Here is a 26,996-nt window from a genome sequence, read left to right as displayed (position 1 = left end):
TACTCTTTATTTAAGAAAGAAGGTACACACAGAGAAAAATTATGTTATATATGTGAATAAAAATTTAATGATAATTACAAAAATTCTAAAATAATAATAATACTTAAATTTATTATTGTATTTTTTATAATTTTTTTTTTAAAGTGTATTTTGCTTTAAATTTTTATAAATAATATTTATTTGAAGCTCTCAAATCTCACTTTAAAATTAATAAAAAAATATAATGTTTACAAAGATTTTATATTCTAATCTTTTTCCTGCCTCAAGTGTCACAAATCCTATGAATTTAAAAATAAAATGTATGTTGCACTATTGTCAAGAATTTAACACTAATTTTATAAATTCAATTTTATATTATATTCGATATAATTTTTTAAATAAAATTGAACTACAAAATCCTTTATCTTCACTACAAATTTTAATTATTACAAATGAAAAATCATGATTAAACAAGGGATAAAATATTTTTGGGGGAAATGAAATGGGGATTTCCCCGTTTCAAGTGAACAATTAAACAAGGTCACCTACGAACTGTTTTAGGTATCTTTTTTATTAATATGAGTAACGCACAGGAAGAAGGAAAGCGGCCAGTTAGTGTAAAAAAATGCGTGCGGCAAGCTCCAAGGTCGCGATCACCTGCACCTGAGATCAGCACACGTCTCAGGTCCAACCAAAACTTACGATCTTACCTCAAATATACGGAAGTGCTAAAAGAAGTTTCCTCGGTTACTTTGGCTCGGAGAAATTTTTAGACGCAATTTTTCGATTGTTCTAATTGCAATGGCCTTTCAAGTCTAATAATAATTAGTGCAATGAGCATTTAAGTAAGGCCGTGCGTGCGAGAGATAATTGAAGCCCTCATGCAAATCAGCAGCGGTGATTTTTCACCTTTATATTGCATAGGCCGAATGAATCAAACGATCAGAGACCTTAGATTTTTTCTACGAAATGGTTTTCTTTTTTTGATAATGAATGAATATTTAAATTGTCTTTTAATTTTAACTCTGGTTTTCTGGTTTAGACTATAATTTAGGCTGACGACAAGAAATTTCGTCAGCATCGAAATATGCCGCAGGGCTAAGCTCATGTAGAATTCCATCGGTGAGAGATATTTTCATACGCGCAGCAGCGGCTTTTCATGCTTGCATGTCAACGTGGTACTGCGCTTTTGTTATGATAATGTTGTGGTATATTCGATCGCATTTAGGGCGGTGTATCTGGGTACATTATCTTTCCATGTTATTATTGGCCGGAGTGCCCTGAGTTGAATTTACTTATAATAATGCACTAAAAGTTAAATTTAAGAGTACGTCTTTGCAACCTACAAAGCACAATACCAATAAAAGAGAGTTAATAAAATATCTGCTATAAAAAGGTTAAAAATTACGAGTGGTCAAAATGAAAGAAATAAAAGAGGGATTGAAAAATAATTAATAATTTAAAAAAATGGTCATTCAAAGATTTAAAATAAAAATTGATGAAAAGATTTACTCCGTAGTTTTATCTCATAATTCATTGATTGAGAATGAAGAAAAATAATTAACACTTTATAATGATTATTGCCAATTTTTGCTTCAATTAAAAGGTACCTGTGCAACTGGTCTTAAATTTCAAATTTTCAGTTAAATTAATTATTCCTTCCGAATTTTGTATTAAAAAAAATTAAATACTATATTGAAAAAAAGCATAAATATATCAATCGTCCTAAAAGGCTGTTTTTAACTGTCAAAATTACAGTAAAATTAATAATTTAAATTTATGTTAAAATAATTATAACTGATTTTGTATTTACATGATGAATTATTGTAAATTTAATGTTTAATATGCTATTCATTTTTCCTTAAAACAAATAATATGTAAAATAAAGCCAACTTTTATATACAATTAGGATATTTTGCCCTAATTTTATTCTTTTTTTTTTTTTGGTCCAAGCACCGGAGGGATGCCACATCCTGGCGTGGCACCGAAACGGCGACACGCTGACCACATCTCTTGGTAAGGCACCATAATATTATATAAATAAATCCCCTCTCACGTACAATCCGTTTCCTCAACCCATCAGCTCGGCAGCTACAGCAGCGCAGCATTATCATCAGCCTCCATCGTTGGTGTCTGTCGATGAAGGTCACAGGGAGAAACTATAAAGGCGAAAATTGGGCGCTCGCCGCATTATTTCACTCGAAATGCAGACGCGCGTGGTGCTCTCCGTGTTCCTCCTTGTTGTGCTCGTCGGCGCCCAGGCCGGGCCCATCTTCAGCTCGCAGGGCCTCCTCGGCTTCCTGCAGCCCTCCGCGGCCACCAAGCGGCCGGCGGCCACCAGCGGCCAACGCCAGGGCCGCAGCCGGTATGACCAACTGTGCAAGGCGCACAACTTTGACCCCTACGCCTTCCCCGGACGGGCCCCTTATCCCTCCGGACCACTTTGCTCCTACGCTGGGTGAATCGGACTCGCTTCTGCAGTTCTTCTTGTGCCATAACTGATATTTTACTTGCGTAAGACTTTTCAAAACTATCAGCCTGACTGACGACGAGGAGAGGATTTCGTCCGAGAATGGACGTGCAATTTTTGCGGTCTCGCTTGCGTTGTTTTTTATGACTCGATCGTGCTCCAGTGAGTTCAGTGTGAAATTTTAGTTGTGTAGGGAACTTTTGTGTTCTTCTTAGTCATTAAAATTGAATAATTTTTTAACATAAAAATGTGATTTACATGTAATAAAAAAAAATTATAAAGAGTTTGAACAAATATTTTGTATTTTTAAATTGTTACTTGAATTTATATTTTCGTTGTTGGTTGCATATTTTAGCATGGAAAGAGAAAGCAGATATTGGGAAGGGACAAAAGTACCACTTGCAAGAATTTAACAATATCAATGGTAAAAATAAATAAATACAAATTATTCTCCCGCAATAGCTTCAAAAGCTTTAGTATAAAATGAAATCTTGATTTGGGCTGACAATGACATTAATTTGCAACTATTTTATATCAATTGAAAATGAGGAAAAACACCTTGGTAAAAGTCATTATTCTGGTAAAATTCCTGAAAAGAAAAACGTACTTGTTCAAAACAAATGTTTAAAATATATTAATAGTCTTTTGCCAAACTTTTTTACCAGAGATTAACAGAGTAAAATAAAGACTTTCTATATTTAAACAGATATAACACTTGTAATATACTATAAATAATTTTTTTTTTAATTTTCTTCAAATGAAACATTTTATTTCTCTTAAGTGAAATAATAAGGAATAACTGAGGAACTCACCGAACTCAACCATCAATTTATGCGCATGAAAAGCGCAATGCTGCATTAAAAGTTTCATCTCCGTAAGTAAAATGAATGAAAAATTAAGCTTGTGAGTTGAATTACGAATAGAATAAACAATGCTTATCTTTGACACCCTATGTTATTAAAAGTTGCTGCTCTTTAATTTTAATTATTTCAATCTCCATCGAACGACATCCGTAGCTTGCCAACTTCAATAGTGAGCCACAGCCGAGAAAACTTTGTAATGAAATGCGCGCGAGACGGGTAAACTGCTGGATTGTGTACAAAAGTTGTAACACTCAAAACAATACAAACTTTTGTGCAGAAACTAGAGAAGATTTTCACTGAATATTTAAAGTTTTTGCGTATAACTCATTCAACAGCATCTTCTCTTGCCAACAAAGAGGCACACTTGACAAACTGTTTGCAAAGTGCAAAATTCACTATCTCTTTTACACGTGTGAAAAGAAAGATCCTAAAACCGTAGAGAGAGAGAGCAAGAAGTTGTTTGTTGTTGGAAATGAATTCCGCAAACAAGTAAACTCTCCCCCAGAGGACAAAGGTTCAAACTTTGCATGTGTTAATTTAAACTTTTACCTCAGTTTTGCATGCGAAACCAACTAAATAAGTTTTGCATTCGAGCCACTTACTTCCCACGCCCTTGAATTCACTTTTTTGGCTCTGCGCCACATGCACATTCCTCCAAGATTCCCCATCCTTTGTCCCCTGAGACGGAAAATTCCCCGTTCGTTAACCCTAGACTTGAATTGCAAAATAAAATTCGCTTTTTTCCGCATACTTAGTGTATTAATAATAAAGTGATCTCTCAATCAAATCCAACCGAGGCATCATAAAAATCCAACTATTAATACGAAATAACAATTTTGGTCCTTTAAAAATTATTAAAATTAATTTGTTCTTTCCTAATTATCACATGTTACCCTTTTTCACTTCCAAACTTTGATTACTCCATCTCTGGAGCCTGTAACCATAAAGTGTTGCGACGCCTGGCACATTGTAATGTCACTGATCCAGTCGTGGTGTCCGGACGCAGGCTGTTCTGGTCCCGGCCGAGGAGCGTCTGCTTCAGAGCCGACCACTCGAGTGCCAACTGCATTGCGAGAAATGTGCTTCGAGATCACTTCTTGCACTACGTTTGTTCCATCAATAGGTCTTGATCTAATTTAAAAATACTAAATATTTACACTTGAAAATATATTAATAAATCAGTTACTTGTAAGAAACACCGCCTTGGGGAATATGTTCATTGGCAGCAGTTATGGGAATGAAAGAGTCAGAGGGTGCTTCCAAATCCCAGAATCGGACTCGCATGTCCGATCCACCGGCCAGCAGGAATGGTGCACCTCTGTCAGCTAATCCAGTGTACATTCCGCAGACAGAGTGAGGCGACATCTGAAATTTCAAGTATATTAAATAAATATTTTAAATTTATTAAACAGAACTTTTATAAATATTTTCTTTCCCACAAAATTTGCCAATTTGAAATTTATTAAAAAGTTATTTCACCTGAGTCTGAGACAGAGGAGGGGTGTGACTGGCCCACAGCACGACCTGTCTGAATCCGGTCTCCATATTCCACATGGAAATTTCATTGTTGCCTTGAACGGCAGACAAAACCCATGAAGATTCAGTTGGGTGTTTGGCAAGTCTGCGTACTCTGGCACCTATCCAGCTCGATCAATATAAATTTCACAGATTTCAGTAAATATTTACCATTTGGATGGGGCACTGTGGAGAGAGGCAGTTGGAATCTCAAATCCCAGCAAATGTGGTAACCACTGCTTGTACCCAGAGTGAGCCAACTGTGTCTTGAGTCCACACAAAAGGATGTTATGACGCCTAGCAATTGCAAAAGCTTTTATAAATCCGTCAAAACTTATCACAAATGTCCTTACCATGTTTGAGGTCATTGTCTAATTTCCAAGCAATGTTAGGGCTCCGCAAGTCCCAGCCGATTATAGAGCCATACATTGTTGCGTAGACAATGACTGATTGAGAACCAGAGTCGTAATAATTGACATCGACGGCACAGCCTTCTTCGTTTAGGTCCAGCTGTCTTGACTGAGTTACAATCATTTTGCTGCTTCCAAGACCCATTCTAAATGTGGAAATATTATATTTTAATGGAGATTCAAATAACATGAGTTGAAACTAAAGGTAATGAATTAATAAAACAAGGATGATTAAAATTAAAAAGGGGTTCCAGGGATCATTTTTGGGTAAGAATTTGGGGAAAAAACAGGTTAAACTTGCCTTGCAATAAAAACTGAGCCATTTTGTGAAGCGCTGGCCAGGGAAAGATTCCCCTCACAAGAGGCGAGACCTACGAGAGGTCCTCCGAGCTGATGGTAGGTTTGGACAGACTTGTTTGCAACATTCTTGCCCTCCATCTTGGCGCAGTCCCACAGCCTCAGCCAGCCGTCGGAAGAACAACTTGCAAAGCAGGTGGACTCGGGAACTGTCACAACTCTTTAAAATTCCATATTTTATTTCAATGTGTTTTTTTTTTACAAATTTACTAACCTATTAACAGAGCTTGTGTGTTCATGGAGATGGGCCACAAGAAGGCCTCGAAGTCTCCACCCAGGCGGTGGAATGTTCCGAAGTTCCCAGGCTAGGGGCTGTTCCATGCACCACTCAGCAACACCCATGCCTTTGCACGCCTCGACAAATTGCTCTTGCTTTCTAGCGAGCAACTCTCGCAATTCCGACTTACAAGGAGCGCAACGATCTACAAAAGAGCACAAAATATTAATTGAGCAATGCCAAATTAAAATTAACCTACATTGAATGAACGACTTTTCTTGAATACTGTGCTCGATTTCTTTTTGCGAAGAAACCAAATGAACTGCACTGTCCATCAGAGGCGAGGCCAAGGTTCCTCCCGAATGGTTACTGGATGGTGATCTATCAATTATTTGGAAATAAAAATTTGTACGAATAATCGTGTTATGTGTACATACACACTAGCCGACTCTGTCATTTTGACCGATATATTTTGTGGCTCAGAGCTGTACATTGGCCGCCAGTCTTCACTTGAAGGCAGATACTGAAGGTCTAACTTTTTACCCCGAGCCTTCTGAGGATCTCCTTTGTTTGCGTGAAATAAGCTCATGGAATTTTTCTGGATGTTGAGAGCTGCAAGATTGACCTTCAAAACAGAGATTAAAACTTTTGATAGTAACAAATTTTAAGTTTTCCTTTCTTACTTTGCCATCGGAATATTGTTTTGGTGTTGTCTTGCCATCCAAGTTGCTCTTTCTTTGATTGATTTTAGTCAAATGATCTGCCATGATCAACAGGAACTCCTCTACTGAATCAGTCATGCCCTCTGAAACAAGTCTTCTGAAAAGCTAAAAAAGTGGGAAGGGTTATTACCTAGTAATATAATTTTTTAAATTACGGTTGATAAAGGTTGTTTCTGGGTCTCTTGAAGAGAAGGCATATGTCCTGCCTTTAACTTCTCCCTATTCATCTTCCGTTCTCTTAGAGTTTGAAAGAAAAGAGCAATGTCATTGCACCTGATGACGCTATCATAGACTATTCTTGGAATCGGTGGCTTCAAAGCGCTTAGCAGCAAGTGCTGAAAAGCATCCTTTAAACAAAATCATCTGTTAAAAAAAACTCACACCTACCTCTTTATCTACTTGAATAAGACTGTTGCTCAGGTAGGGCTTTATCAGTAATTGGACTTTGCAATGGACGTCAATCAAATCTAACTTGCGAGCAACAGCACTAATGTATCCGACAACACACTGAAATTTATAAATCAATTTCCGTTGAAGAATGGCTATTTATTTCAACTTTCACCCACCTGTCTGATCCACAGGCTGGGGTGGACAAGGTAACTGACCATGTCGTGCAACATGTCATACAAGTTTAGTTTTGAAATTAGGCCCAACTCGGTTAATGATGTCACAGCGTCAACAGCCTTCACCATCACAAACTCCTCAGGATCAGTCAAGCCCTAAAATTCAAAATGTGAGAAAATTGAATATCAAATTATTTAGGTTATCAACCTGTTGGAGTAATGGTAAGAGAGCAGTTGTCCCGTGCCAACCTACGTAAGAAGCGACTCCAACTATGCTGTCGAAGAAGGCGCCACGCAAGTGCTTATCTTCCCTCTCATTGAGGAAAGTGACCATGTGAGAGAGCAAAATATCATGGGCTGCGTAGAAAAATAAGTGTTTAAAAAGCTTGAAAGGTTAAAATTTTATCTGTACCTCTTTGTTTGCCAAAAAAGACGCAAAGTCTTGTGATTCCGTTTTCCAGCAAGGTTTGTCGGACAAGGTTATCAGGGTCCTTCAACAGGCGCTCTACGGTATGTTGAATCATTTCAGTCAAAGTGTTCAACTCTGTTTCATAACTAGGTCTGTTTCCCTCAGCCATAGTTGCCACTGGATGTTGCTGACTTTGCTCCAAAAACCTTTTGAATTTTTATGATTTAATAAAAACAATGTTTTCAATAAAATAAATCTACCTCAAAGCTGTTTCTGCCAATTCAGAAATTCTAGCTGCATAGGCCGCTCTAACTAACACCGACTCGTCTTGATAAATCTAAAAATACAATATTAAAGATTTTCAAATGAATAAATGGATGAATGATGTATCCCGTTATGGGCAGCAATTGCCTTTGTGATAGATCAATAAACACAATTTGCAACTAAATTTACAATTACATTTGACAAATTCGGAAGAATGTATTCAGGGAATACGTTAGCATCACTGCAAGGAACTTGAGTAACAGCGCTGAGGCAGTTTGCAAGGGTGTTGATGGCAGCAACCCTAACTCTAGGCTCATTGTCCTCGACCAAACAAAACTAAAATAAATAAATGATTAAAATTCAGTCCATTGTCGCAGACCAGCTGAGACCAATGGTCTCGACTGGTCTCCTGTCTGACAAGGATAAAGTGAATAATATAAAATTACAATAAATGGAATGATTCTGTCAAGAATGGTTTCAGATGAGACACTTTCTGCAAGGTCCATCAGAATTTCAAGTGACTGCAGTTTTGAGGAGCAGTGGTGCAAGCCTCGAACACACGAAGTGACCAGGGAGGTGATGATGACCAATCCGTCTGACCCGCCTTCATTTTCCTTTAGGAGTTTGATCACATTCTTAATGTCCTTGGTCAGTCTGAAGGATAACATAGGAAGCAATTAAATTTTACTCAACTCTTTTTGATTGCAACAAACCTTGAGATCTTCTCGTCTGGTGAAAGGATTGGAGCAGTAGAGAACATTAGCATGTAGGACTGGAGGAAGCTGTAGAAGTATTCAGGGAAAAGTTTGTCCCTCTGCTGAGAAAGAATCACTTCAGCCGACAGCCTTTGGTTTGGATCTTTCTCCATCATGGTCCGAAGCAAACCCTAGATCAATAAAATTATAACATTTTATATATGCTCAAATTCAAGTTGCTTTTCTTACTCTAATATCCTCATCTTCCAGCTTTTCAATAAGCTTTGACGGACTGTACTCTCCACTTCTGTAGGCCAACAACTGAGAAAAGTCAAATGGAGGTTGCCCTTCGGAAAAAAGCTCCGTCAGGGCACATCCCATAGAGAAAATGTCCATCGAGGGCACCAGGTCACCTCGTTTCAGATTCTCCTCAGGCAGGATTAATTGGCTGCCCACCTCAGAGGAAAGGGTTTTGATGAAACTAAATAGAGATTTTAATCCTATTTCTTTCCTAATTTATTAAATTAAATACCGCTCGGGTGCAATGTAACAGGTTCGTCTGCGGGAAGTGTCGAAGAAGTAAGAAAAGTCTGCTGGATTGTCTTCTGGCAGATAGGTTGGTTTGAAGGGAGCAAAGTCAGTCAGCAAGACCCAGTTCCAACTTGTAATCATGATATTCTCCAACTTGATGTCACCATGACAAACCTTTCGAGGGACAAGATATAAGTTGAAAAATTTATCTCCTGAATTTAATCCTCACCCCCAGCTTGTGGCATTGGTGCACAGCGTAGATGACTTGGAACGCAATCCATTTTTTCTCAATTTGGCACAAAAAGGGCCTGGTACTGATCCGGTCGTACAAACTGCACTTGACGTATTCTCTGAACATCAGCCCCGATTTTTCAGAGAGCTAAGCAGTCGAGAAATTAAAATTTCAAAGTATTAAGCTATTTTTGTTTTATAAAAAAAAAATATTATACGTGTACCATGATTTTTTGAAAAGGGAGACAATTGACAGAAAGGGCCAGTTTACTTCTGATGTCCTCCAGTTTGGTCTTGTACGTGGCCAGAGGCAGGGTCGGATCGTGGATGGCAAAGACCTTGACCACGACCAGACCTTCCTGGGACTTTGCTCGGGCCACCTTGAGAAACCGCGTACTGCCCAAACTAAAATTCAATGACAATAAATTATGTTATTTTAAATATCATGCGACATAAAATATCACTCACTTGACGTCGAACTGCACGTCATTTAACTCGGTCAGGTAGTGTTCGACGGGGAAAATCTGCGAGGGGGCGATGCCCACCAACTGGTTGCCCATTTTTCAAACTTATTCGGCGTCGATCTTAATTGAATTCCGCAAGAAAAGTTGCAGAAGATTCTTCTTTGCTTGACATTTTCTTTTTTCAGCTGTCGGACTGTATTTTGATACGAATGCGACTGCGCAGCTGTGCGCCAATCAGAACGCGAAAGTAGTTTCCTCTCGGCCAATCAAATTACAGAGTCTGCACTGCAGCGGCAAAGCAGCGTGCAAACATGCATTATGATTGTGTTATCTGTTCTTGAATTGAAATTGAAACTAGTGATTGAAACTTCCGGAAACTTCAGTCTGGAACTCTGAAGAGTTTAAAATGACGTGGGAAATTTTAAGTGATTAACCTCCTGTGGTTAGGAAATAAAAAATTATTCTATTTGACCAATGAGAGAATATAATTTGTTTTTATTCGATACAGTAACAATTTAAGTTGATTAGAGTTTTAAAATGATTTCAACTTTCCAAAACATTTCTGGTGCTCATAAAAAAATTAACTCATAGTTGAAATAATATTAATACAGAGAAATACAATTTTAATAATCTTAATAAAATATCAAGAAAGTTAGCAAAAGCATTTATAAAATTTATTTTTACAATACAAATTTTTATATTTTGCGATATTTTGGTTAAAATAATTATAATGATGAATATTTTTCTTTTATGGTTGAAAAATTTCAAATACAGGTCATGAGCAAAGCAAAATTGTTTAAATGTCATTAAATAATATTGTGTAGCCAATAAGGCTATTAAATGGCTTATGCGTCATTCTTTATCGGAACTTCATAGAGACCATTATTGTTGTCCTTGTTAGGTGGGGGAACTTCAGGACCAACGCTTGTCACTTGATAGACGTTTTGGATCTTCTCGATATCAATTTTTTCCATTTTACAAAGAGGTTCCATATCTGCAGGTCCGCCTGTTGGCTTAGTACCCTCAGTCTGGAACTTGTCTGAACGCGTGGTGAGAAGGAGGATGATTGCAATTCCAATCAGAATGGTATCAAAAACCGAGGCGACAGAGGCAACAACAGCAGCAGTTGTTTGTTGCTCAGCAACCTGTTCCTTTTTTATAATGCAAGTTAAATAAATTAAATAACTTTTTTTAATTAAAAAGGTACCTGGGACTGAGAAATAAATTTCTGCGGACAGTTCGGCTCCGGATTCTCAGGAATAAGTGGAATTACCTTTGCAGGGCACAGCAATTCTCCAGCTATAGCAAGCAATTTCAAATTTTTATTAAGGCCAGTAGCGAATAAAAATATAGTGCAACATACTAGAGCCATCAAAAAACTCGTAATTGCAGGTTCCATGGAGAAGGAAGAAATTAGCATCGAGGGTTTCATTTGTCGACTCGCAATGACATGTAAATTTTGGACAATTGTCCATATCCGGTAAGCAACGTTTCGCAATGCCCGTGAAAACTGGGCATGCAAGCCCAGGTGTGGCCAAACACGATTCCAACTCAGCCATTCCTGGTACGATTAGGAATTAAACAATAGAAGAATAAATTTAAACAGAAAATATCCATACCCAGAGTCAAAGCCATTTGGGTAGCAAACCAGGTCAGGACGGCCCAAGGGAACGGTGCCATCTTCGTGGTCAACAGTGCAGTGAAGGCAGCTCACCGTTTTTATGAGTAATTTGTTTCTACAAGGAAATTAATACCGTACCCCACTTTCCACTTCTGTGTGCATTAGATTCCACGAATCAAATCTTTTTCAAGTTTTTGTGTGGTGGAATAAAAATGATAAAAATAACAAAAAGGTTGATTTTTGTAGGGATTTTCAACCAACAAACCAGGAAATTCCATGATATGGAGGCATGTTCGAAACTATTTTTTTTTACAAATAATATGTTTTACAGAAAGATAAAATAATATTTAAGGACTTCTTATTAACATAGTCAAATCAAGTCCTTACAACAATATAAACAGATTTTTGCGATTGTTGAAAGACAATTGGAAATTTTAATCACCATTGTTGTAAAGACTTGATTTGACTATTTGTCAATAAGGAGTCCTTCCTTAATAACCTATTCATCATAAAAATTTTTTGAAAACGTTTGATTTGATGTTTAGATTAATATGGCATTATTTTAGCTTTAAATCTTTGTGATCTAAATATACAATATTATCACAACAGTAGACTCAGAAATTTGATTTGACTTTGAAAGGTTTATAGCAAAATGCGATTTTTCTGTGTCATTAAAACATATATTATTTTGTTTATGGTCTCTAATTTATTAAAGAATTTTGAAAACTTCCGCAATCTAATTTGATTTGTTTCAATGAAAAAATATATGGTTTACTTTATGTTTTAATTGCTGTCGTTAGTCGTTATTTTATATATGATGGAAGAAGACCTACTGTTTTATGACTGTTTCTTCCTACAAAGAACGGAATCATAGAAATTTTATGAAACATGTACAAGAATGTATTTTTGGAATATTTACAGGCTCTTTTTAGTTGTTAAGATAATTTTCTTATTATATTTTGGTTATGCGTTATGCGATATTTCCAGATTTTTCATGGAAGGAAAATTCTGCGAAACCGATTTCCAATACGTAATATTTTTCATTGATCGTGTAATCAGAAGAAAAAGAGAAAATTCAAATTTGTAACTTCATTTCAGTTTTGTATTTTTAAAATACATGTTAAATTTTTAAATTTTATTGCGCAGTAAATTGTTTTGAGATAAAGAATTAGTCACCTAGACTAGACTTAGTATTTCAACAAATCCAGAGAGTAAATTTAATGCGGAAATTTCGAATGGTGTAGCCACAGATAATCATTAAAAAACATTTTAATTACTTTGTTTTTTATATTTTAAATATACGTGCAACCACAAAAATGGGGTTTTCTGTATTTGTGTACGGTCGATTCTGATATAATGGAATTTTACTTCCTTGTTGCTAATTGTATGCATATAGAGACATGGAGAGAATAAAAATTTTAAAATAATTATGCATATGCACCATATATTGTGATTTGAGGCCTTTATCCTAAAAAGGTGGATTATCTGGAATCTGGAGCTTATGCAAAAAAAAAAATTAATATTTTAATTAGCTGCCCATATCGCAGCCTTCCATCACACGTTTTTAATGACAATTAATTATTTATGATGTATGATAAATTAAATGTAGAAATAAACAATCATAACATAATCAGTTTTTGGAATCAAAACAGATCAGTGCGATTTTGAATTTTTCATTATCATTACTATTCATAGAGGGAATTATATAAAAAGCACATTTTTAAATTTCACACAAAGCGCCAAATTATTTGATTATTTATTTTTCATCAAATAGCTTTTCATTTACAAGGCTTATACATATAAGCTTATTTTGATGTAATTTATTTCTGAAATATTTGCATCACTAATTATAACGAAAATACAAATTGGTCAATTATAATATGAATATAATTTATATTTAAGCATTTCCATGCAAAGAGAGATATTCAGAATTTGCTGGCATGCTTTTGACGTTTTCAAAAAATGTCTTGGACATGGCTACTGGAGCAGCGTCATGCTGAAGATTCAGCTCTTGATAAATTGGGTCGTCACGATTTTTTCCACCCTTGTCAGATTTTTTTAAAGCCAACTCTTTCTTAGCAAGCTTGGCAACCAGGATGAACAGGATAAGAGCCTGAGCCACAAAGGCTGTCGCCATCCAGAACCAGTCAATCTTGAACACCGCGGTTGCTTCCCGAGTATCACTCAGGGACTGCTGATTGATTTTCGTCTGCAAAGACTTGTTCTTCATTCGCTGTTCGAGTCTAAACTTTGACTCCTCTGGGCATTCATTGCAGGTTTTTACATTAAAGTAAGCTTCTTTGTTACAAGATGGTGAAATCTCGTGGGGGCAGTGTGGTATGCCACCTAAGTATTATTAATTTATTAAAACAAAATTAACAATTTAACAAAATTCTTCAAAATTAAACTTACAAGCAGTATTAAAAACTTCAAGTTTTTCATTGACGCATTCCAGTCTAATATTTTTCTTGATTGAGACGCAGTAACATTGGTTGGAATTGGAACTATCGCAACTGATATTTGTGCTCAACTCGGTCACACAATTAGGAAAACCAGGCTGACCTAATGTTTTACGTAAAATTTTAAGAGTTATAGAATTTAATTTAATTTAATATACCTGCGGCAAAGGCTGCAGTAACGAGAAAGAGGAGAACCACTCGGGCCATTCTTGTTGGCTCTTCTCGACTGACCGAAAAGATTTTCTTGCGGCGTCAACAAGGAAGTTTTTTATGTGTACTTTTCATTTATTTTGTATGCCTCTGATAGCTAACACAATAGAAGTGTGATAATTGCATGCCATGACTCAGTCTTAAATCACGATTTAAGGGAAACCCAAGCCAGATTGAATAAAATAAATTTTAAATTATTTTATGTTCTATTTGGCTTTCTTTTGGCCATTGGCTTCAAAACACATGAAAAAGTATTATTTTTATAAAGTAAATGCTCTTGCTCATGACGTTATAAAAAAGCGGCGTTTTTTTTTTTTAAATTTCCAAGATTATTTGTATAATAAATGGTATATTTATATTAGCACAATACCAATCTTGAAAATCCGCGCTTATAAATTTTCTTCATTAATTTAATAGTGTTTTTCACATTTAATCCATGATGATTTTAATCATGAAAGATATAATGATGTTCCTATCATAATTGGTTATTTGTTAGAAATTTCATTAAATTAATTATTATATTTAATATTTTCAAAATATATAATTTAATAAATTAAGGATGCAGCTCACAGCCTTAACATCCAGGGCAGGAAGGCTTTTTCTCGATATCGTGAAACCTTAAGAAACTTTTAAGACTCATAAAACCCAAGGAGGAAAAGTCGAGTTTCAATTCAAACATAATAAATCTACATTCGATCGTGAAATTTTACAAACTAAAAATAATTGAGCAATACAATTAAAATAATAATTTTTAAATGCTGGAAAATGTGAAGTAATTAGTTTTTTGTAGCTGACTTGCACTAACAAGTATGATTGATAAATATTTGTGAAAAAGGTTGTTCTTTTAAAGTAAAAAATGAATTTTTTTATTGTGAAAACTTTTCTTTTAATTTCAAGATTAGATTAGATTAGAAAATTTTATTAAACACAACATGTGTACGAATTTCAAGATTAATATTATTATTTTTAGATGGAATAAAATCTAATTCTTTAGAATTCATGTTCAGAGACCACAATGAACAGTTTGGCCAACACTGTCCCACTAAACACGCCATTGTGCAAAATATCCATGGTCAAGTGCAATTCGATTTGCTGTGGTCCTTTAATGCTCCTCACCATCGAAATAATTGCCTGCGGGATTTTTTTTTATTAATTTATCTTCTCGGGAAATAAAAAAAAACAATTTATTACTTGATTGTGACTTTGTCTGCGGATTCTAAAAAAGTCTTTGGTAACGGTGGGTACGTGCTGGGGTGCCCTGGCGTTGGCCAGCTGCAGGTCAAAGCGCACGGCCGTGCTCTGCCACATGGGGCCCCGCATTGTGAACAGGTCGAGGTAGCCGATAGATGGAATTCCAATGTTGGAAACGAAAGTCATATAGTTGTTTGATATTGTTTGAGGCTCCTTCATGCATTCAGCATCGCCATCTCGGCAGTAAAAGGAATTTTTCTTGCACCGGCTTTAAAAAGAAATAAATATGTAAATATAATTAATGCATTACATATTATGATATGAAATTTTGACGACCTAAAGATTTCTGATATTTCAATTAAAAAATAAAAACAATTTTAAAATGCATACAATTTTTCTTCATATTATTTTGTCCCTGTTGATTGATATTTTTCTTTTACCTCTTTTGCTTTTTCTCAACATTTTTTATTTTCAATTATAATGCAGAATATATTTTTCCTCTTGGTGCTATTTTTTTAATTGATGACTCATAATGTGCAACAAGGAAAAGCTGACTTGAAAATCAATTCTTCGTAATATTTTTAATTAAAAACGATAAGTCATACAAATATGATTAAAATGGTAAAATAATCAAATAAGAGGTTTAAGAATAAACAACTTCCATCCATGAACAGTTTTGAGAGAGAGGAAATATACTTATAAGGAAAAAATAAATCACTCACTTTTTGTGATCCGTTTCTCTTGAGTAGTTTGGAGGGCAGTATACATTGTTGCACTGGTATGACCCTCTTGTGTTCAGACACACTTGGTCTGAACGGCAAACACCCGAATTGGCCGAACACTCGTCAATGTCTTTAATTAATAAAAAAAATTATTAAATACACAAATTTAAGTTGAGCAATATAAATGCAAAAAACATACCAATGCAAGTTCGTTCATCAGAGCCCAACTTATAACCTTCAGGGCAGCGGCATTTGTAGCTGCCAGGCGTGTTTTGACAAATTCCGACGCAGAGATTTCTGTCTTTAAACTCGGAGCATTCGTCAATATCGAAGCATGACCTTTTTTGACAGTTATTATTAAACTCACAATTTTTAAACAGTAAAAATTTAACCTTCCGTCCGACTGTAAAGTAAAACCTGGGTTGCAGGCGCAACGGAAGGAACCCCAGTTGTTCAAACAAGTGTGCTGACACAAACCAGGGCCGCTGTCACACTCATTGATGTCTAGTAAATAAATTTAATTTCACTAAATTGTGAAAATAATTATTTCCACTCACCGTGACAAACTTTGTAATCATCGTTTTCATGGCGGAAACCTTCTTTGCAGTTACACCTGTATGCCCCTGGCGTGTTTTGGCAAATGGAATTCGCAGAACAAAGCTAGAAATACTTTTGTTTCAAAACGATAATTTCTAAAAATTTTGTGGGTACCTGAAAGTTTCCTCTTAAAGATGTGCATTCGTCGATATCAACGCACTGTTTGGTGAATTGGTTTATCTGATAGCCGGGGGGACATTGGCATGCATAAGAACCTTGTCTGTTGAAACACTGCTGACCTGACGCGCACTGATGGGTGCCCTTGGCGCATTCATCGATATCTTTAAACAATCCCGTAAAACAAAAGAAATGTATACAATTCATTTGAAGACATACCCAAACATTGATTGCCGTGTTCGTTCATCTCAAAACCGGGTCCGCAGTCCAATTTGCGGGTGCAGTAGTAAGACCCTTGGGTGTTGATGCATTTTTCGTTTTCACGGCATGCATTTTGTCTGCACTCGTCAATGTCTATTTGAATTTTTCAAATAAATTACGGGAAATGAAATTTTAACTTATTTTACCAACGCATTTTCCAAGAAGGCTAGGTTCAAAACCTGACGGACAGGCCTGGTCTACGCATTGGCCACTGGCGCTAAGAATTTTCTTGCCTTCACAAATTTTAGGCACACACCTGAACGAACCAACTGTGTTTCTGCACTGGTAACGAGGTCCAAGCTCGGCACAGTTGTCAGTTCTCAGCAAACACTCATTATCATCTAAACGAAATTTAACTTAAATTAACATAATTCAAACAAATATGTATTATCACCTTCGCAGGATCCAGTATTGGCGTTCAAGGTGTAGCCTGTGCCGCAGCTCGTCAGCCTGAAACACTTGTAAGACCCGATGGTGTTGTCACACCTTTGGCCCACCGTGCAGTCGTGTGTGTCAAGCTGACATTCGTTAATATCTAGTTAAAAACAAAATCATGTAAAAGGTCATAAAAAAACTCAAAATATATTTACCAACACAGGCCAAAGTACTGGGGTCTTGCTGGAATCCTCTTTTGCACACACAAGTATAACTGCCAGGACTGTTAACGCAATCTTGAGCTCCATCGCAAACAGGCGCATTCCTCTCGGAGCATTCGTCAATGTCTGAGGAAATGTTGAATTATTAATTTTCGGGTTAAAATATTATTTAATAAAAGATTTTACCTATACATCTTCTTAAATTGACATCGAACTGAAATCCCTGCTGGCAATTTTGAGCCGGAACTGAATAAACCGGCACAGAAGGCGAAGTCACAATTGTTTGACGAGGGGTTGGCGTCACTGGTGTCCACGCAGTGAATGGCCTCTGATCTGTGATGCACTCAAAGGCACCATTTGTGTTCACACACTGCTCCTGTTCCCTATTGCAGCTGTCAATTTTTTCAGAGCACTCGTCCACGTCTTTGAACACGAGAATTAAAAAATAAAGATTTGTATTTATCAGTACAAACCTAAGCACTGTCTCAAAGAAATGTCATATTTGAAACCAGCTGGGCAACGTCTGGATGCGGGTCTGTGGCAAATGTAGCTGCCCATTGTGTTCAGACACTTTTCATTTTTTTCTCTGCAGTTATCCAGCTCTTCTAAGCATTCATCCACATCTACGAAACGCCACTTTTCATTAATTTTATCATTACATACATCCTGGGTTAATTTTTTTTTCTTCCAATTTTATTAATAAACCCAGAATAAATCCAACTATGGGTAAATAATGTAATAGGAAGATTATTAAAAAAAACTACCTTCACACTTTCCACTTTCGCTGTTGAACCTGAGGCCAGGACTGCAAACGACCTCTGGCGGTGCATCTTCGCAAAAGTAAGAGCCGACAGTGTTGACGCAAGTAGTATTTAGACCGCAGATATTTTTACTCAACACACATTCATTTAAATCTGAAAAGAGAAATATTTTAAGCATTTAACAAACCATTTAAAAAAATAATTTTATAACCATCACAGTAGTGAGTTGTCTGGTTGACGACATAGCCAGGGGGACACTTGGTAGTGGCCTCATTGTCTACTGAGGTCTGAGTGACGCTTTCTTTGATGTGCTCGTCTAGTCGGGAGTGAATAAAAATTATTTAAAAAGGAGAGCTAAAGAGCCTGCTTAATTGGCATACCGTGACCCGCTTGACTCTGCAGCGTTCCCGGTTGCATAACCGAGCCGTCGGGAGTGAGGCATACGAATGAGCCTACTTCGTTGCGACACTGCATTCCCGCAAGTTTGCAAACGTTGTCTTCCGAGGTGCACTCATTTATATCTAAATTAAATTAAAAACAAAATATACATATTAATATTACTAATTTTTGCAGAGATTCAAAATTAGTTTGGCTCTTCATATTATTTCAGTGGCTTAAAAAATTAATTAACCACCTATTAAATATTTAAATTGATCATTTTAAAACCAAAATTAATACTTAAAATGATTGAGGACATTTTTGGAATTTACCTTGGCAATTTTTCTTATCAGGGGCAAGCACGTAACCAGGAAGGCAAGAGCACGCAATTGAAACGCCCGTATCAACGCATTTCTGGCTGCAAGGGTTGTTTGACCGACACCTATTTAGAACAAAAAGACTATTTTTTCCGTTTATTAATAATTTTCTTTTAAAAAACCTGTCGTTTTGAGGCAAAATTGTGCACGATTTTCCATCTGCGTCCAAAGTAAAACCTGTTTTGCAGGCGCAAACATAAGAGCCTTCGGTCGGAATGCAGATATCTTGGCAAAGTTGGCCAGGAAATTGGTCACAGAGATCTATTAGTTTATCAAATTAATTATATTTTATTTAAATCCTTTTTTATTAAAAAAATAACTTTCCATCAGCCTCTTCGCTGTCATCCAAATGGTTTTGAGTGGGAAAATTTCCACCGACATTCGAAAGTAATGGACTTCGAGGAGGCTCGTGCACTGCCCTGCCAGTATAAGGAATCCCTGAGCAGCAGGTCATGTAAGCCACGTTCCACGGCGATCCAAAGAGGAACTCCTGACTTGCACATGTCATCCCCATGGATGAAACGATCATCCCTAATTTGCACGCACTGCAGCAATCCTAAAAATAAGTTAGAAATAAAAATGGGTCGAATTTTAATTAGAGACATTTTGAAATATTGCGACCTATTTTCAAATAAATATGTGTGGCAGAAAAATATTTACCCTTCGATATCTGCCGGTCGTTCCTGGTAAAATGATGCAGTCCTGTTTGGCCTTGGCGTCTTCCTGACCTAAACTGCACTCTTTTGCTCTGAAAGATATTAATAGTTTAAAATATATTCAATTATTACTATAAAATAAATTATGGAAAGTTATTTTTGCTGATTAAGGGATTCATGAATTATTTCAGGTAAAATTGGGCATATTTATGGGTTTTATGTTTTTATTGTTATTTAACTACAGGCAGGAAGCTGCATACGTGCCAAATGAGAGAATGTCAAAACAGCGACTCGGCTTTTCCACTCAATCGTTTTTTACCAATAAATCAATCTAGCGCCTGACGCAGTCAAGTTACACACACCATGAAGGCATGTTGTATTTGAGATAAAAATTTCATTCAGAATCAACTGCGCTGACACGATGATTTTGGCAAGGCACTTCTTATTTCTTCTGTTGCTGCTACTCTTGTGTGTACGATAATTTTTCTACAAATTACTTGTTAAATTTTAATTTATTTTTGCATAAAAAGGACGAGTTTCTGTGCAACAGACATAAGAAAAGAAGTATATATAATACGTAATTTAAATGTTTGAATATGTTGATAAAATATGATGTTATAAAGTAAATGCAAGAAAAAGAGGCCTTAAGCGTTTATCGAAAAGTCGAAACATGGTAATTAAGTGCTGCGGAACTTCGTCATGTACAATTCCTTCAGGAAGAAAAAACGTTTCTATGAGGTCTACAATCAGGCACTTATCAACAACAATGATTGACGAAGTTTGAATATTATTACTTTAAAATTCAATCTTAAACTTTTTTTTATTAATGTGTCTTATTGAAGGAAGATGAAAGTAGTACTAAAGATACAATGATTGAAAATCCGACACATGAAAACGCATCACCAAATGAGGCTGAGGGTGGTGAAACTACGGCTGCAATCGTTTCTGAAGGGGAACTACCAGGAGGTAAAAATTAAATCAACGATTGTAGAGTTTGCAATTTTAAACTATATATTTATAAATATTTAAAGACACTTCACCTGATGCCGAGGCATCAACTCAAAAAGATGAGAGTGTAGATTCTACAACTATGGAACCACCTCCAGTTTCAGAAAACACACAAAATTCAGTAAAAAAAAAAAAAATAATAATAATAATAATTTCAATTCAGAGAAACATATTAAGCAGGCTTCTCCTGAGCTTCCTATAGGCACAAATCCAATAATGATCAACCCTACAAGTACCTCAACAGTTGTTTCAACTGTAATTTCTACTATAAATTCAAAATCAACACCCAATTAATTTTTTTTTTTTAAATTTACTTACTCCATCAAAAGCTTCCTGCGGTATGCCAACCTTCATGCAACAAAGATGTATTTCTTACAAAACTAATTTTTTTCAAAGTATTTCAAAAAATTTTGTTAATTTTTTCAGAGTTCATTGTTTAATTCTGACGGGACTGTTCAAGGTATACAAAAAATTCAGCTCTAGGAAGTTTTTTTATACTCATTCAATATTAAGATTCGTCATATCATGGATTTTGGGTCACCACTTGTGGCAAACTGTTTGTATTTGGAAAATCGTTGGTTAGCTACTTCACCTCTATTCTAATATTTCTTTACATAATTAATTTGAAAATTACATTAGGTGAACTGGGAGGAAAACGTAAACAAGTGCTGCAGCCTCGGAATGAAGCCGATTGCATTCGAAAACAAAGACGAACTGGAATGCTTTAATAAATATATCCAAAGTAACTTATATAGCTACATTTTAATTATTAACAAGTTTTAATTTTCGATTCTTAAGGTGGTAGTTGGAAATACAACAAATACTATTGGCTTTTTAGCCAGAAAAGCACCATGGACAAAACTTTCCGCTGGTGCAGCAACAACCAGGAGATTTCATCCGAACTTTGGCTTGATAAAAGTAAAGCCAACGGAACTGAAAGTTGCCTGCAAATGGAGATCTCGACTGTGGCAAATCAAGCTTTATTGCTGACAAAAGAGTGCACAATGTTGAAAGCTTTTGCTTGCCAGGTAGGAAAGTTTAGTTTTAAATCCAACAAATACTTTTTTTTTTTTTAAATATAATTATCAATATATTTTATGTACTGTAAAATATTATGATTGCAAATTAATTTCAGGGTTCAACAACTCCAAAGCCTAACATTAAATGTGCAACACCAATTTGCCCAAGAGCCAACTGTTCAAAAGATGTTGGTTAATTATAAATCCCTAAACGTTCTAAAGAAATAATTTTATTTTGTACAGCCAACCTATTTTAAAGCAATGTTGGATGATGCAACTATGTACTTGAGTGGTAACTAATTTTTGTAAATCATCGATTTCAAAATAATTGTATTCCATCAAAAATTAAAATACAGAACCAGCAAAACACGGAATTTGGACCAATGTGGGTTCCAGAACTTACATGGTCAGCAATGAAAGTGATTTACGGACTGTAATTCGAAAATATTATTTTATCGAAAAAAAGGATTATCAATTTTTACAAAATGATTTAGTATCAAGAGGCGGCCGCCGCTTGCTGCTCAATAGGACTCAAGCAGATTAGTCTCCAACAAAGCTATTTGTACGAGAGTGTCAAAAAAGCACTAACAGGTTAATTGACAAAAAAAAAATCTATTTATTAACAAAATAACTGGATGCGATTAAGGTGCGAATGTGACAAGTGGTAAGTTTTGGACATCCGGCACCGATATGGAATGTGAAGGCAATTTTGCTTTTTGCACTACAAATAAGCTACTCGGTGCAGAGGCCAGGTTGGTGAAATTTTTTTAATTCGTTTGCAATGTATGGAGCTGCATAATTTTATCAAAATTGTAAAATATAGGTGGTCTTCTACACAGATGAATGTCTCTGGAAAATCTCCAAATTGCGTATCCTTGGATGCAAACGTGGCACTTAGCAAAGATTCGTGCGATTCTAAATTTCGATACATCTGCGAAGTTGGTTAAATGTTTATAATTAAATGTCATTAAATTAATTTAAAACCCAGGGCCGTTTGCCAACACCTTCGTTAGGAGCTGAATCAAGACAGGATTGTGCTACTTTATATGGACTAGCAATGCGTTAGGAATAAAATTTTCTAAAATAAATTTTATTTATTTCATTTCCTATAGCCGACGTTCGAAGGACTCTTGAGGTTGGGCCACTCAATCAAAAGGAAAATTGCTTTATTTGGTGCTTTGCAGAGGAATCTGGAGTGGTTAGAATTCAAATCATTGGAAATATTTTTTTTTTTTTTTAATAATAAGCGGACGTAAAAGTTTGAAAATGGAAAACTGGTCGAGGAAGCTATCTTCAGTATACTCTTTGAATTATCTCAAGGAAATGAAACTAAATTGAAGGATATGTACTACGCTGTTAACTTTTGCTTAAATTTGACTAGTAAGAATTTATTTTACAACTAATAGGCTTTAAGTCGATTTTTTTACTTTTCTAGAAAACTTTGAGCCGTGCGAGAGAGCGGGAAGTTTGCTCAAGTGTGGCAGAGAAAAGGCATCAGAAATGATTAACTTGCTCAGGGATCGCGTGGAAAAATCGGCCAATGTCGTTCGTACAAAAAAATATGTGTTGTTTTGAAATTATTTCAGCACGTTTCACCCATTTTCAGGAGACCCCATTTTTGTTTCCGCCCATGCTATCGCAGTCCGCTTGTCCGGTGGACTACTCATGTGAAATAAACGTGAAAAAATAAATATCGCATTTCATCGAAATGAAAATTTGAAAATTTAGAAAACGCGACAAATGCTGTTCCTGGCCGCAAGTAGTAAGATTGAAATGTTTGAAATTAAAACTAGATAATTTTAAACTTCGGGTAATTAATTTTCAGATTTCTCTACGTTTGAAATTCCTTCAGAAATCAAAGGACAGATCACTCCTGCTTGCATGAATACATTTCTTGCCCTTCAAACCTCATATGACGTAAATTATAATTCATAATTTCATCTGCGCTGCTTAAAATGCGATTTTTTTATTCTTCTAATTTTTCTTTACAATATTGATTGATTTAATAATAATAATAATAAAACGCTAAAGGCGTGGAAATTTTTTTCTTAACAATAGAAAATACAAAGAAATTTATGCCATTTATTTTCTTCGCAGTGTTAAATTATCATATAATTAAAAACACTTCATTTTTTTTAATATTATTAAATTTTTAATTGAAAAGAATGTACAATAGATTTAAAAAAAGCATCTTAATAATTAATATTTTTGCTAGGTTCCTCTGAAAACCGCACTCCAAACATGTTGCTCATTTGGATTACGATTGGCGACAGTCGACAACAGAAGAAAATACACCTGCATGATTGACAACAAAATCAGTTAAATCTCATGCTTGTTGTTTGAGATTGAAAAGCTTAAATTTCTCACTTGCAGCTGATAAGTTAGGTGTGGACCAGCGGTTCGCAGTTGGCGCTTCTCGAATGGGCAATTTGCAAAAACCGGTGTGGTGCTACTCAAACGCTCCCTTTGACTTCAACTTAGGCGCAAACAATATGTCGAACGATACAAGCCAATTTGTCGTTTATTTTTCTTTCGCAAACGCAAATTTGTCGGCCGGCGTGAATTCCATCAAGAATTTTATTTGTGAGACGTCTTGAGAGTTCAAGTAGAAAAAAAGTATGCGTTAAATACTTTCTAAGATTTGTTTAAAAATTTGGAATTTTGAGCCTCAGTGGAATTTTTCATACATGTATGATAGCAGAGCTTTTTTTCTCAAAGAAAAATTTAAATTTTTTCAAAATATTGTAGCTGTGTATCTAGAAACATAAAACATCCTTTAGTGCTAGTATCAGTTGTTTGACTTTGACAAACATAAAAGTGAAGATTTGAAGACCGCGGAAATTTGCATTAAAGAGGAGTGTGTATTTATTTTTTATTCCTTTGAATAAAATTACTTTAGAGTGATTTAAATGTTGAAAATTCCTACCTGTCTGCCTCGACGCAGCAAATCTCAATGGCCGTCAGGCACATGCTGAGGTGCTCCTGCGGGACATCCTTCGGCGCCACGATGTTGGAGCAACGTGACTCCTGCCGGCCCAAATTGCAGCAGTGCCTCAGCGTGGTCTCCAAATCCCCAACTGACCAATACAGAAAAAAAAATTAAATTTATTAGGAATTGATTTATTGCTTAAGCATAACAAAATTAACTGCAGCGCACCTGAATTAAAACTATAATAATAAACGAAACAATATGATTAAGACAATTTTAATAATTCTTCGTGATTTGTCTAAAATGCATCCTGGTGTATATTTTCTTGTGAAATATGAAAAGGATGTTAGTCGTTTTTGTTTTTGTTTTGATAGGCACGATAAGAAAAACGCACCCTTGTCAGCTTTTTAAATGAGATAAAATGAGAGCTGCACAGCCACCTGCAAACAAGGATGCATCTCTTATTTTCTTTAAAGTGAGGGAAAAAGAACGGACGCTTTGTTTTCTTTGTAAACAAAACACAGCGTCTTGCGGTACTGCAAGCAAACCTCCCGTAACACAAGTTTCTGAACTGTCCTCAAACCTTGCGGGGCAAATGTATTTATTTGAATTTTCAAAGTTAAAATAAATTAAAAATTTTTAATTAAAATTAAAATTTGGCAAAATCTTGAAAAATATAATTAAAATTAATCAAATAATAATGGGGGACATTCACTAGAAATGACTTCCTGGGCTAATCACTTTATAAGTATATCTAGCCGGGGAAGATATCTCTAGTGAATGTCTCAGAATATTTTTGAAAAATTAATTTAAATAACTAAAATAAGACATACTTTTACTCAAGATATTAAAAATAAAAGAGGCAGTTTGATTTTTGATTTCTGCTTTGTTTAACTAAACATTAATTAAAAGTAAGGTTAATTGTTTTGAAATACTAATTGAAAACCTAAACATAAGCATTACTGTTATATGGTTTAGAATTAAGAACATTTAAAAAATTCATGATTAAAAGCTTCCGCAAATTTCAACTAAACACCTGACAAGGACTTTTCCTTTTATCTCAGCAATACCATGAAATTTTCGTTAAATTTTAAACATATTGACAAACTTTTTTGCATAACAGACCCAACAAGGAAAACATGAATGAAATAATTCAGACACAAGGAAAAGCTTTTAAAATAACGAATCTACACAAATTGAATGAATTGGCAAATAAATTTGTTTCCATATAATGCTTCTGGTCTAGAATTATCTAGCCGAGAGCATCTTTTGTTGCTTCGACGTAATTAATGTAGATTAACGCGCCGTCTGCGTTGGGTAAATTGGAGGCAATGAAAGCGCGGTGACGTCAAGGGTTAACAGAGGTGCAAGGATAAATTTCGAGAGGACGCGTGCAGAAAACAGATGGGCATTTTATTGCAATATCTTCAAGGAAATTATTATATAATGTTAATAAGAAAATAATTTTACAGAAGCTCCAATTGAACTTTAGAATAATTTACCGGTTAGACATTTTTTTTTTTTAAATAAGGAAAAATCAACGTGTTTCAATGAATTAACAAATACGTCTGCAATTTGTAATGGTGAAAATGCGTGTGGGCTGTTTTCCCACGCGGAAGCAGGGAAAGTTAACAGAAATCAAAATGTAATACAATCCAAAGTGTGTTGGGTGTGTTTTCGCTTAGAGTTTCAAAAGTCATCTATCGAGAAGGAAAAGATTTTTAAACTCGAATCAATCATCCAGCCTGATGTGCTTTGACTGTGATATTTAAAAAAAAAATGACAAATTACCTGCCGCCCTGGAGGTTTCCAGAGAATAGACAAGCAGGACGAAGGCACTTAGCGCACGCAGCATCTCGCAGAGCTCAAATGAATGAAGGGAAAGAAGGAGCTCTTGTGTTTAGTTCGAGTTTGGTTTCTCAGGGGAGGGGAAGTCGTAATCAGTATCCATCCCCCAGACAAACAAAGACTGGAGCAGATAGAAAAGAAGTAAAAACTGTTTTTGCGGCCCTTTCTTCAAATTATTGATTTTAACACTCAACGAGTAAGAGATTAAAAATTATTATTTTAATCTAAGAAAGGAAACACTCCCCTGACATTCTTAATTCAAAAAGGCTGTATTGCATTCAACCCCTGAAAGTGCAAAGTAGTTCTTTGGGCATTATTTTCTTTTTTGAATTAAAAATTATTATGTTTTCTGATTTTCAGGAATTATCTTTTTTCAAATGCAAACATTTAATTTTTAATTTAATAAAATATTAAGTCTATGGTAAACCATATCAAACATTTTGTCGAGATTTATGACAAGGAATTGCATTATTTGAAAAATTTTAATATCTTTTACGTCTATCAGCTTTAAAAATTTCAAATAAAAATGTTTTTTATTCAGTCAATGCAAGGCTTT

General features: G+C 35.4%; 5 protein-coding genes and 1 long non-coding RNA gene across 8 annotated transcripts; 2 read left to right on the top strand and 4 right to left on the bottom strand.

Moving 5' to 3' along the window:
* Positions 1 to 1,840: 1,840 nt before the first annotated feature.
* On the top strand, positions 1,841 to 2,743 carry LOC132192609 (uncharacterized). Its single transcript, XR_009441353.1, has 2 exons — positions 1,841 to 1,995; positions 2,063 to 2,743. It is a non-coding gene; the product is annotated as an uncharacterized LOC132192609 (long non-coding RNA).
* A 348-nt stretch (positions 2,744 to 3,091) lies between these two features.
* Positions 3,092 to 9,900, bottom strand: LOC132192608 (phosphoinositide 3-kinase regulatory subunit 4). The gene is made up of 24 exons (XM_059612645.1): positions 9,695 to 9,900; positions 9,451 to 9,631; positions 9,225 to 9,374; positions 8,997 to 9,169; positions 8,714 to 8,945; positions 8,483 to 8,655; positions 8,216 to 8,423; positions 7,965 to 8,105; positions 7,766 to 7,842; positions 7,509 to 7,711; positions 7,305 to 7,453; positions 7,100 to 7,252; positions 6,921 to 7,040; positions 6,689 to 6,868; positions 6,495 to 6,638; positions 6,249 to 6,436; positions 6,071 to 6,192; positions 5,809 to 6,016; positions 5,539 to 5,754; positions 5,181 to 5,383; positions 4,999 to 5,124; positions 4,792 to 4,949; positions 4,499 to 4,677; positions 3,092 to 4,443 (listed from the first exon to the last, which is right to left on the bottom strand). The coding sequence occupies exons 1-24, from the start codon at positions 9,784 to 9,786 to the stop codon at positions 4,212 to 4,214; spliced, it is 4,008 nt and encodes a 1,335-aa protein (XP_059468628.1). The 5' UTR covers positions 9,787 to 9,900; the 3' UTR covers positions 3,092 to 4,211.
* Positions 9,901 to 10,168: 268 nt separating this feature from the next.
* LOC132192662 (uncharacterized) lies at positions 10,169 to 11,460 on the bottom strand. Of its 2 annotated transcripts, none has more exons than XM_059612729.1 (4): positions 11,310 to 11,460; positions 11,054 to 11,251; positions 10,898 to 10,989; positions 10,169 to 10,835 (listed from the first exon to the last, which is right to left on the bottom strand). In XM_059612729.1, exons 1-4 carry the CDS (start codon positions 11,368 to 11,370, stop codon positions 10,536 to 10,538), a joined length of 651 nt encoding a protein of 216 aa, XP_059468712.1. In that variant the 5' UTR covers positions 11,371 to 11,460; the 3' UTR covers positions 10,169 to 10,535. The 2 variants fall into 2 exon arrangements, with proteins under 2 accessions (XP_059468712.1, XP_059468711.1); XM_059612728.1 differs by having other exon boundaries at positions 10,174 to 10,841.
* A 1,581-nt stretch (positions 11,461 to 13,041) lies between these two features.
* Positions 13,042 to 14,068, bottom strand: LOC132192689 (uncharacterized). Its single transcript, XM_059612768.1, has 3 exons — positions 13,929 to 14,068; positions 13,724 to 13,873; positions 13,042 to 13,657 (listed from the first exon to the last, which is right to left on the bottom strand). The coding sequence occupies exons 1-3, from the start codon at positions 13,975 to 13,977 to the stop codon at positions 13,209 to 13,211; spliced, it is 648 nt and encodes a 215-aa protein (XP_059468751.1). The 5' UTR covers positions 13,978 to 14,068; the 3' UTR covers positions 13,042 to 13,208.
* Positions 14,069 to 14,857: 789 nt separating this feature from the next.
* On the bottom strand, positions 14,858 to 26,448 carry LOC132192405 (fibrillin-1-like). Its single transcript, XM_059612361.1, has 22 exons — positions 26,384 to 26,448; positions 24,590 to 24,740; positions 19,641 to 19,728; positions 19,306 to 19,536; positions 19,103 to 19,242; positions 18,936 to 19,045; positions 18,606 to 18,746; positions 18,437 to 18,541; positions 18,229 to 18,378; positions 17,938 to 18,087; positions 17,651 to 17,887; positions 17,459 to 17,590; positions 17,263 to 17,403; positions 17,015 to 17,209; positions 16,827 to 16,961; positions 16,605 to 16,771; positions 16,451 to 16,553; positions 16,286 to 16,397; positions 16,093 to 16,232; positions 15,894 to 16,023; positions 15,172 to 15,439; positions 14,858 to 15,111 (listed from the first exon to the last, which is right to left on the bottom strand). The coding sequence occupies exons 1-22, from the start codon at positions 26,445 to 26,447 to the stop codon at positions 14,971 to 14,973; spliced, it is 3,231 nt and encodes a 1,076-aa protein (XP_059468344.1). The 5' UTR covers position 26,448; the 3' UTR covers positions 14,858 to 14,970.
* Positions 19,967 to 24,495, top strand: LOC132192615 (uncharacterized). 2 transcript variants are annotated; one of them, XM_059612654.1, is made up of 26 exons: positions 19,967 to 20,108; positions 20,167 to 20,200; positions 20,260 to 20,414; positions 20,479 to 20,602; positions 20,668 to 20,765; positions 20,825 to 20,899; positions 20,974 to 21,009; positions 21,071 to 21,104; positions 21,158 to 21,222; positions 21,284 to 21,386; positions 21,443 to 21,672; positions 21,780 to 21,851; positions 21,907 to 21,955; positions 22,020 to 22,096; positions 22,158 to 22,254; positions 22,310 to 22,415; positions 22,487 to 22,601; positions 22,652 to 22,724; positions 22,776 to 22,861; positions 22,923 to 23,043; positions 23,099 to 23,208; positions 23,270 to 23,341; positions 23,392 to 23,425; positions 23,489 to 23,580; positions 23,879 to 23,981; positions 24,037 to 24,495. In XM_059612654.1, the coding sequence occupies exons 1-26, from the start codon at positions 20,058 to 20,060 to the stop codon at positions 24,258 to 24,260; spliced, it is 2,436 nt and encodes an 811-aa protein (XP_059468637.1). In that variant the 5' UTR covers positions 19,967 to 20,057; the 3' UTR covers positions 24,261 to 24,495. The 2 variants fall into 2 exon arrangements, with proteins under 2 accessions (XP_059468637.1, XP_059468636.1); XM_059612653.1 differs by having other exon boundaries at positions 20,822 to 20,899.
* Positions 26,449 to 26,996: the final 548 nt, after the last annotated feature.

Source organism: Neocloeon triangulifer, unplaced genomic scaffold (assembly GCF_031216515.1).
Source record: "Neocloeon triangulifer isolate White Clay Creek 2 clone unplaced genomic scaffold, ASM3121651v1 ptg000003l, whole genome shotgun sequence".
Taxonomy (NCBI): Eukaryota; Metazoa; Arthropoda; class Insecta; order Ephemeroptera; family Baetidae; genus Neocloeon; species Neocloeon triangulifer.
The sequence above is the reverse complement of the archived record's forward strand: the minus strand, read 5'-3'. Positions and strand labels throughout refer to the sequence as shown.

Excerpts from the sequence above, each read along its gene's own strand:
- LOC132192608 (XM_059612645.1), bottom strand. The coding sequence starts at position 9,786 with ATGGGCAACCAGTTGGTGGGCATCGCCCCCTCGCAGATTTTCCCCGTC. Across the intron at positions 6,869-6,920 it reads TTATTCAAGTAGATAAAGAG|CACTTGCTGCTAAGCGCTTT; the intron begins GTAGGTGTGAGT and ends GATGCTTTTCAG. Across the intron at positions 6,017-6,070 it reads AGAAAAGTCGTTCATTCAAT|ATCGTTGCGCTCCTTGTAAG; the intron begins GTAGGTTAATTT and ends GCTCTTTTGTAG.
- LOC132192662 (XM_059612728.1), bottom strand. The coding sequence starts at position 11,370 with ATGGCACCGTTCCCTTGGGCCGTCCTGACCTGGTTTGCTACCCAAATG. Across the intron at positions 10,990-11,053 it reads CGAGTTTTTTGATGGCTCTA|CTGGAGAATTGCTGTGCCCT; the intron begins GTATGTTGCACT and ends TGCTTGCTATAG. Across the intron at positions 10,842-10,897 it reads AATTTATTTCTCAGTCCCAG|GAACAGGTTGCTGAGCAACA; the intron begins GTACCTTTTTAA and ends ATTATAAAAAAG.
- LOC132192689 (XM_059612768.1), bottom strand. The coding sequence starts at position 13,977 with ATGGCCCGAGTGGTTCTCCTCTTTCTCGTTACTGCAGCCTTTGCCGCA. Across the intron at positions 13,874-13,928 it reads TACTGCAGCCTTTGCCGCAG|GTCAGCCTGGTTTTCCTAAT; the intron begins GTATATTAAATT and ends GTAAAACATTAG. Across the intron at positions 13,658-13,723 it reads TGAAGTTTTTAATACTGCTT|GTGGCATACCACACTGCCCC; the intron begins GTAAGTTTAATT and ends AATAATACTTAG.
- LOC132192615 (XM_059612653.1), top strand. The coding sequence starts at position 20,058 with ATGATTTTGGCAAGGCACTTCTTATTTCTTCTGTTGCTGCTACTCTTG. Across the intron at positions 20,109-20,166 it reads TGTTGCTGCTACTCTTGTGT|GACGAGTTTCTGTGCAACAG; the intron begins GTACGATAATTT and ends TTGCATAAAAAG. Across the intron at positions 21,956-22,019 it reads TGCAACTATGTACTTGAGTG|AACCAGCAAAACACGGAATT; the intron begins GTAACTAATTTT and ends ATTAAAATACAG.
- LOC132192405 (XM_059612361.1), bottom strand. The coding sequence starts at position 26,447 with ATGCTGCGTGCGCTAAGTGCCTTCGTCCTGCTTGTCTATTCTCTGGAA. Across the intron at positions 16,962-17,014 it reads CCTTCTTGGAAAATGCGTTG|ACATTGACGAGTGCAGACAA; the intron begins GTAAAATAAGTT and ends AAATTCAAATAG. Across the intron at positions 16,024-16,092 it reads TGATGAACGAACTTGCATTG|ACATTGACGAGTGTTCGGCC; the intron begins GTATGTTTTTTG and ends TATTAATTAAAG.